Here is an 8,797-nt window from a genome sequence, read left to right on the forward strand (position 1 = left end):
GAGGTCTGCTACTCAACCACTTGATTTGAAAAAGGGTGACCTAACATTTTATTATTTTAATTATATATGTCTGTCTAAAAGGAAAGGACAGCGGCGACCATGACCAGACCACATATATAGTGGAGGATCCCCACTGAATTTGAATGTAGTACTATAGTAGCATTAATTAGCATGGTGTATAGTATGTGCACTAGTAGAACATGCAAGTTGTTTGTGAATATACGCCGTCTCCCCTATCTGCATCTGCTGATAACCTACCGTACCTACGTACGTAATTAAGCACATGCGTATGTCCATGCATCATGGATCTACTACTACTCCCTCAACTTCGTCCCAAAAACATGCCATCCTAGAACTGAAGTTAGTCAAATTAATTCTAATTCTAATTAGATTTATAGAAAATAGCATCAACATTTGTATCTTTAAATAGGTTTATAATAAAATTACATTTCATTCTTTATTTAATGGTACTTATTATTACATATACAAAATATTATTACATTTTATACATTTAGCAAAAGTTAAGATTGATCGTCTCCTCAGAAAATGAGAATAATACTCCCTACATCCATAAAAGAATACAACTATCTGATTTGTATCGGTTAAACTAGCTTAATTTTAACCAAATTTATAGTGAATAGAGTTATTATTTATGTCTCTAAATAAGTTTACTTAGATGATATATTCCTGATTAATTTAATGAAACTTATTTAGTATCATAAAGTTTGACTCCACAAAAAATTGAAAATAACACCTTTTTTGTGGATGGAGTACATATACGTCCTATCTTGCTAGTAAATAAATATGTGACATACGATACGTCCTCGAAAAGAGTTTAGCTTAGCTTGCAATAACCAAAAATCAATGCATGGAATCCAACGAAAAATCCCGGTATTGATATGATGCATGTGACAATGCACTAAATCACATGCATATGCTCCTCCAAGGCATTACTACTATATTTCATCTACCTACAGTGTCACACTCTGAGATGTACTACAATGCAACTGTGCAATTGAAAACCGCTTAACAACGCCTCTGTTTTCAGGAAGTTTCATTTGGTACAGCAGTAGTTTACGCTGTCAACAACGCATAGAGACGCCACTGGTTTGCATATGGCCACCTATATGTATATATAATATAACAAAGTCAAGCAAGCATCATTTCCTTTTCAAAAAGTGTTTTTTTTTCTTTTCTTTCAGAAAGATCGATCGAAAACGGCTCAGAGTTTAGCTGAAACCGGTTGATTTCAGTTTTTCAGGGGGCTTGTCTACCTCCCTCCTCCCTAATAATACTATAACCTACCAGGTAGCTAGTAGCTTATAAATAGCAGCCCTCCCTTATCATCTCACCATATACAGCATCGATCACCAAAGGCTCCCTCAAACACTTCCCGCTGCTCCCTCCAACTGCAACTAGACCAGATCGTCAACACGCAAATTTAGCAAGATGAAGAAGGCCACGTCACTCTCCGAGCTGGGCTTCGACGCCAACGGCGCCTCCGCGGGCTTCTTCCGCTCGGTGTCCGACGACGCCATGGACGACTCCACGCCGACGTCGCACCACCGCCGGAGGCTGACCAAGGTGTCCGTCATCGGCGCGGGCAACGTGGGCATGGCCATCGCGCAGACCATCCTCACCCGTGACCTCGCCGACGAGATCGCGCTGGTGGACGCGCTCCCGGACAAGCTCCGCGGGGAGATGCTGGACCTGCAGCACGCGGCGGCGTTCCTCCCCCGCACGCGCCTCGTCTCCGACACCGACATGTCCGTCACCAGGGGCTCCGACCTCGCCATCGTCACCGCCGGCGCGCGGCAGATCCCGGGGGAGACGAGGCTCAACCTCCTCCACCGCAACGTGGCGCTGTTCAGGAAGATCGTGCCGGCGCTGGCGGAGCACTCACCGGACGCCATCCTGCTAATCGTCTCCAACCCCGTGGACGTGCTGACCTACGTGGCCTGGAAGCTGTCGGGTTTCCCCGTGAGCCGCGTGATCGGGTCGGGAACGAACCTGGACTCGTCGAGGTTCCGGTTCCTCCTCGCCGAGCACCTGGACGTGAACGCGCAGGACGTGAACGCGTACATGGTGGGCGAGCACGGCGACAGCTCGGTGGCGGTGTGGTCGACGGTGAGCGTGGCGGGGATGCCGGTGCTCAAGTCGCTGCAGGAGAGCCACAGCAGCTTCGGCGAGGAGGCGCTGGAGGGCATCCGCCGCGCCGTCGTCGACAGCGCCTACGAGGTGATCGGGCTCAAGGGATACACGTCGTGGGCCATCGGCTACTCCGTCGCCAACCTCGTGTCGTCCCTGCTCCGCGACCAGCGACGCATCCACCCGGTGTCCGTGCTCGCTTCCGGCTTCCACGGCATCCCCGACGACCACGAGGTGTTCCTCAGCCTCCCCGCCAGGCTCGGACGAGCCGGCGTCCTCGGCGTCGCCGACATGGACCTCACCGACGAGGAGACCAGGAGGCTACGCCGCTCCGCCAAGACGCTCTGGGAGAACACCCAGCTCCTCGGCCTCTAGGTCTAGGTTCTCGTCTGTTTCTGTAGCTGATCATCATATATTTTGGGAGACGAAGGTAAAAGGAAGGAGTACACTCGTACTAGTTGATTATTAATTTTTGTGCTGTAAAATTATGGATGCATGGAGCAAAGCATTTGGTTCATCGATGATCGTGCGATGTAATCATTTGGTAGCTAGCTCTCAATGCAAGTCTTGACACCATTTGTTGTCTTATGAATCTGTATATGCATTGCCTACCTTGTAAACTTGATACAATCATATGGAACAGTTTTAATAAAGTTTGCTGCTACAATGGTATATATATATATATATATATAGTTCCTCACTGATGTGGTCATGATTTGAATTTTTTGGAACCTCCTGCATTCCGTGTTTTGGTGACTCGATCCTCCATCCAAAAGCTCGGCGCGGTGAAGTTGAATGCTGCATGTCTGTCCGCTGTCGTTTCAACGTTCAACCAGTGGGAAAATCCCTAATTTTCTTGTGCTTTTTTATGAAGAGAAAGGAAAAGAAAAAGAAAAATGGACGGGCCTCTGCAACTCGGCCTAGGCCACTGGCCAGGGCTTTGAGAAGAGCTCAGATATCTGGTCCGGGCTATGCCTGCAGTTGGAGAGGAGAGGAGGCCCGTATACGCATGCATGTTGAATTAGGCCTGGACTGAAAAGTGTGTGGGGGGATGGAGGCCCATCCGGCCCGTACATGCAGGCCGGGGCTGAAAAGTTGGAATGGAGGCCCACCGTCTAAGGGCATGTACAACGGGTCTTTTGGCCCCGTCTCCGTGATGACATATTTATTTGTGAAAAGAACCCTGCCAATGCCAAGAGACGGAGCCGTCGTCGTCTCACGAGACGACGAGGAGAGCTCGTGGCCCGAGGTCGAGTCGCCAGCTCCAGCACCGTTGTATGGTCGCCTCGCCGGCCCCTTGGTCTCGCGGATCCCATGCGCGCACAAGGTTCAGTTTGGGTGCGCCCCAAACTGTCGAGTGGCAAAGCCTCGTCCGCATCTAGGAAGAGCAAGGGTGCCTCACCGGCGGCGGCGGCGGCGCCTCGTATCCTTCCTCCGCCCAACCGTCGCGAGCTGCACCGTAGGCTCCGCCCTGGCCGCCGCGAGACGTGCGGGCCAGCTCCGCCGCGCCGTAGGTTGCGCATGGGCGAGCTCTGCCCTGGCCACCATGAGAGCTGTGAGCTGAAGCTTGCTAGTTAATTTTCTGCTGCTTTTTTCATCAATGGCTGCACAAACAGGACGATGAGGACGAGCCGAAGAGGAGGAGGCGGAGGTGGAGGCGGAGAGCCCGGTCGCCATCGAGCAGCATTTTCAGGTTGGACTCAGGATACTATTTTTTTTCTGTCCCTTTTTTTTGCGTCAGGATGTCATCTCGAACAAGGATAACTGGATAAGCACATATAGCTCAATATATAGTATGTCGTCACTCCAATTATTCCACATAATTATCCACAAAGTAGGATAGTATCCAGGAACTGTGAATCCTCTGAATTTTCAGGTGTCTGTTACCTGAATGTGAACTCATATCTGAATGTTAATGTGCATTCAGTTCAGTATCTGAATATTCAGCTGAACTGGATGTGGATTTCACTCAGATTCTGCAGCCTGTTAATCTTCAACTGGCTCCAATGTTGCAGTTTTCAAACTTCAGGTTCTGCAGCTTTGTATGATGGACGATGGAGTGGAAGCTCCTAGTAGCTACCTGATCAATTGAAAAAGAACTTGTACTGTATTTCCTCCTAGCTGTTTGCATTCGATGAGAATCTGATGCTAGTTCGAATGTACATGTACCCTCGTGTTGAATATGTGCTTTCGTGTTGCCTGCATGAACATGTTCCTGATCTGAACATGCTGCTTGTATTGTGAGTTCAGTCTTGTTTAAACCACGACAAGAGTTGTGTTTCAGCACTAATTTATGGAAAACTGAATGACAGTTGAACTAATCTGTTGGTGGAATGATTTTGTTGTGGTTTAAACAAATAGCAACACAACGGTATATAAAATAAATATTTATGAATGATCTTTGGCTACATGCAAAGCATTAAACAGTTTGCAGACAACCTCATGTCTATGGATTGTATGATCTGTCTCTATACTTGTCTATATATTAGATTCGAGGCTCTTAAAGGCCGTCTATGGGTTGTACATGCCCTAATTGGCTCTGCTTTCTCTTCTTCTTCTTCAACACAGGAGCGTGAACGTGACGGCCTCTCATCTCATGACCGAACGCTCGGCAATGGCCGCCGGTGGGAAGGTAGACGTGCGCCCCTGTCTGCCACTCTGCTTGGCTAGTCTCACAAACACGTGAGCCGCAGCAGGAATGGGACCAGCAAAGCATGCCACTCATCACATGGCTTGCCATCTCGAATCCCGATGTGCAAAAGCATAGCATTGCATAGGGATTCCCCCACATTCTCTGTTCATCTACTCTCTGCTTTTGGCCTTTGGAGGAGGCAAGTCAAACCAGGCTGCGTGGCCGTGTCGGATCTCTTGTTCGCGGCGCCGTGTCGGATCTCTTTCCGTTCGTCGTCTTCATCATCATGGGGAGGTCATGGACATGGAGACCACCCATCCCCTTCGTCGCGTTCCCGTTTTACCCCGTCCACTCGTCGTGTGAAAGTGAAACGGCCGAGGGGCACAGCAGTCACTTGTCTTCGCTTCTCCCTCCGAGCACTCCTCCTCCTCCTCCTCAATTCCCTGGGAGTCGCCATCATCACTTCTCCCTTGGATTGGATGGCAATTCGCATCTCCTAGCCGCCGCGCCTCCTCCACTCCTCTTTCAGTCCCAAGTCCCAACTCCCCTACCCCATCCACCGCCACCATGAGCCGCGATCGCTACTTCCACCGCCTCCTCGACGTCGACGACGACCCTTTCTTCCCATCCTTCCCCTTCCCTACCACCTCTTCATGCCCCTACATCTCCGCCTCCGCACCTCACCACCGCTTCCTCCTCGACGACCAGCCCTTCTACCCCACCTCCTGCCCGCTCGGCTTCACCTCCCCTACCCCCTCCCTCATCGACACCTTCGACCTCGATCTCCTCCTCCCGCCCCACGCCGCCGTCGCCACGCCCCGTTGCCCGGCCTTCGACTTCGACCCGTTCCTCCTCGACGCGCTCGGCCACCGCGTGTCCGCCCTCGAACGCGCGCTCGCCCTCACCCCCGCCCCCGCCCCCGCCCCGCCCCGCCGCAAGTACACCTACGCCGCCGAGGCCCACGGCAGGAAGGTCAAGTGGACCGCCGAGGACCGGCCCTCCGGCGGCAGGAACCTCAAGTGGGAGGCCGAGCTCAGGACGCCCCACCACGACGGATTCGACCGCAAGTGGAAGTGGGAGTCCAAGGCGTCCGCCGCCGGCGCTGCCACCAAGGTCAAGTGGGAAAAGGAGATCAAGGGCAAGGGCTTCCTCGAGCCTTGGTCCAACTCTTACTCCGTCGAGGAGACCTACGGTGACGATGACCATGATGACGACAAGGAGAAGAAGCCTACTGATGTTAATGTTAAGAGGAAAGTCAAGGAGGACAAGCAGCAGCACAAGAAGGGCAATGTGGAGATCGTCGAGATTGAGGATAACACTGCCGGATGCGTCGCCATCAGAAAGGTCAGATCTTTCTTTCTGCTCTGTTCACTATTACTCCATACTGCTTGGTAGGGACATACATAGACAATCATAATTTGGTCAAATGTTGTGCACAAAAGGTTCCAATTCAAATTTTAGGTGCTCAGTTCCAATCTGCTAGGTTTCGAGCTCGGTTAGATCTGTGGGAAATGTGGCGTGCCATTTCCAATCTTTGTAGCTTCACTTGCTAACCCGCCCGTCCATGGAAATCTTGGATTTTGGGTGGTGAGGTGCGGTTAGTTAGTGTTATTGAGGTGGCAATGGCCTTTTGACACCGTCTTCAACATTGCATTCTTTCTTAAGTGCAAGGCTCATAGTGGGACTGAACTTGTTGGCACCTGTACTGTGTACTGACACCATGCTCTTCTGCCCAGGCTTTTGAAATGAACCACTGCAAGGGCAAGAGGAAGGAACTTTCCCCACAAGATGCCGCATTGCTCATCCAGATGAACTACAGAGCGCACCTGGCCCATCGCTCCCAGGTGCTCCGTTGCCTTCGCGACCTCGCTGTTGCAAAAGCCAAGCTCAAGGAGATTAGGTCCTTCTTCTACAACATCTCATACCGCCGCCGCGTTGCACATGACACTGAAGAGCGCCAGAGGTTTGCTGAGAAGATCATTGTCCTGCTACTGACAGTTGATGCCCTTGAGGTAAATTCTCGATCTGTTCCATGCTACTTCGTGATTCAGCAAATGACAACTGCTGTACTGTTTATTGTGATTTATGTTTTTTCACACAAGAATCTGTCAGCGCTCAGCACTATGCAATGTTGTTTAGAGTTCTAGAAATTACCTTGTTAGTTGTTACTGATGCCATCCCGGACATTAGAGATGTGTTGCTATCTTCAGCAACTGTCCTAGTTTATGCACGATCTGTGCTGGTGGTGAGCGCGGTCACCATGCGCTGGTCCAAGCAGTTCCTGAGTCGAGCTCATGTTCTCTATCCTCAACAATGTGCTATGACTGTCTTCGTCAGGCATGAATAATTAGTTCCCAGAATTAAATTTGCTCTCCTTAGTATCCCATGGTGATCTATTTAGGAGGATTGTTGGTAAGAGTTTTAAGTGTTATGGCGTTTAGTTGCGACTGTGTTACCCTTTCTTTTTCACTGCATCGGTTTGCCTATAATGTCAAGAATTTGTTATTTGACCCACCTCACAATTCCATGCACCTTCAACTAAGCTGTCGATATATGTGGTCGATCGCAATCTAAGAACACAACTGCAAAGAATCTCCTATTTTTATGGACTGTGTAACTGAAACTACGGCACTCTCTGTGGGCTTGAAACTCTTTAATGATCCCTTGTTGAATATCATGTCCCTCTGCTCTGGTGTTGATCCAAATAAATAAATTGCAAAAACAACAATTTGATGAGACAATAACCTTATGGCTCCGTTTCTTTTGTCAATGCCTTCTGTTGTACTTAACAGGGACCAGACTACATGGTCCGCAATGCAAAGAGATCCATGCTTGAGGAACTTGAGGGGATGCTGGAGATCGTGGACCCTCAGCCACCAGGGAAGCCGAGGACGCTTAGCCGCAGGAAGTTTGATCTCCCAGAAGGCGGAGCCATCCCAAAGGAGATGAGGGATGGTGTTAAGAATGTTGTCAGAATTGTGGAGGAAGGCAAGTGAGGTGCATCAGTAATGACATGCTTGTAGTTGTAAGTCATGCGGACTAGAGTTTGTGCTGCTGCTGAGGATTCCCCTGTTCAGATGTTTGCTAGCTGAACTTTGTGATGTTGTATTCCTAGAATGTTGTTCCTCGTAATGTCGTCATAGCAGTATGATCCATGTTATGTTTGGACTAGGTATTTTTCTTGTTCCCAGATGCCCCAGACGTGTGTGTTTGTAAACTCATTCATCACCCTTCATCCATCATGGGTGGTGAAACTTTAATAAATTAGTATCTGTTGATCAATGTGGTATGGTGCCTGTGAGCTGCTGCTTTTGCTAATATTTGGGTGTCCCATATCTTAATTCTGGCATCATTGGATTTGGACGAAGTATTTTCTGTACTAAACAGTTTTTTTTTTCAGCAATGCTGTACTAAAAACAGATGCAATGAAGTCTTAAAAAGAACATGTCAATCTGCGTGTGGGCTGGGTTTATGAGGCCGCCGCCGTTGTTTAATCGGCTGATAGCCCCATTGGGCCTGGCCCAGTGTCATTAGTAAATTGGGGCTGGTGGAAGCCGAAAAGAGTTGGGCCTATTCTACTTGCTCTTCAAAATAAAAAGTGACTAATCTAATTCAGGTAGGTAGGTTCTCTTTGCCTCTGGGTTTGAGGGGACAAAAATGTAAATCCATGGTTATATATGTGCATGTGCATATACAAAACTTGGTTAAATCCCAACAGAGGGCTTGTTTTCTGGTGAGTGAAGTGAGTTAGTTTCCTACGCCTCAAGATCTAAAATGCAGAAATGGTGCTTCCAATTACAGACCTGCAGAAATGGCTTGGTTGAAAGAACATGCATGTATGTTTGTGGACAGAAAGAACTGTCGAGATCCGGCACCTGTGCACAGGCCACAGGTGCTGTGACTCACAGACAGGGATGCAATGTTTTATTTCATCCACCAGCTAGTTTTTTGTATTTGTATTTGGCTCTCTTGTGATGCTCATTGCCTGCTCTGGCTCCATTCATGTGCCGTGTTGTG

The 8,797-nt window shown here is 49.2% G+C and overlaps 2 protein-coding genes and 1 long non-coding RNA gene across 3 annotated transcripts; all 3 read left to right on the top strand.

The window, feature by feature from the left end:
- LOC8085170 (L-lactate dehydrogenase B) lies at window positions 1,357–2,801 on the top strand. The gene has a single exon (XM_002451309.2). It carries the CDS (start codon window positions 1,450–1,452, stop codon window positions 2,521–2,523), a length of 1,074 nt encoding a protein of 357 aa, XP_002451354.1. The 5' UTR covers window positions 1,357–1,449; the 3' UTR covers window positions 2,524–2,801.
- LOC110434937 lies at window positions 3,326–4,469 on the top strand. Its single transcript, XR_002452520.1, has 2 exons — window positions 3,326–3,841; window positions 4,164–4,469. It is a non-coding gene; the product is annotated as an uncharacterized LOC110434937 (long non-coding RNA).
- On the top strand, window positions 5,077–8,062 carry LOC8085171 (BAG family molecular chaperone regulator 7). Its single transcript, XM_021459983.1, has 3 exons — window positions 5,077–6,124; window positions 6,517–6,792; window positions 7,573–8,062. The coding sequence occupies exons 1-3, from the start codon at window positions 5,348–5,350 to the stop codon at window positions 7,774–7,776; spliced, it is 1,257 nt and encodes a 418-aa protein (XP_021315658.1). The 5' UTR covers window positions 5,077–5,347; the 3' UTR covers window positions 7,777–8,062.

This window comes from Sorghum bicolor, chromosome 4, assembly GCF_000003195.3.
Source record: "Sorghum bicolor cultivar BTx623 chromosome 4, Sorghum_bicolor_NCBIv3, whole genome shotgun sequence".
NCBI lineage: Eukaryota > Viridiplantae > Streptophyta > Magnoliopsida > Poales > Poaceae > Sorghum > Sorghum bicolor.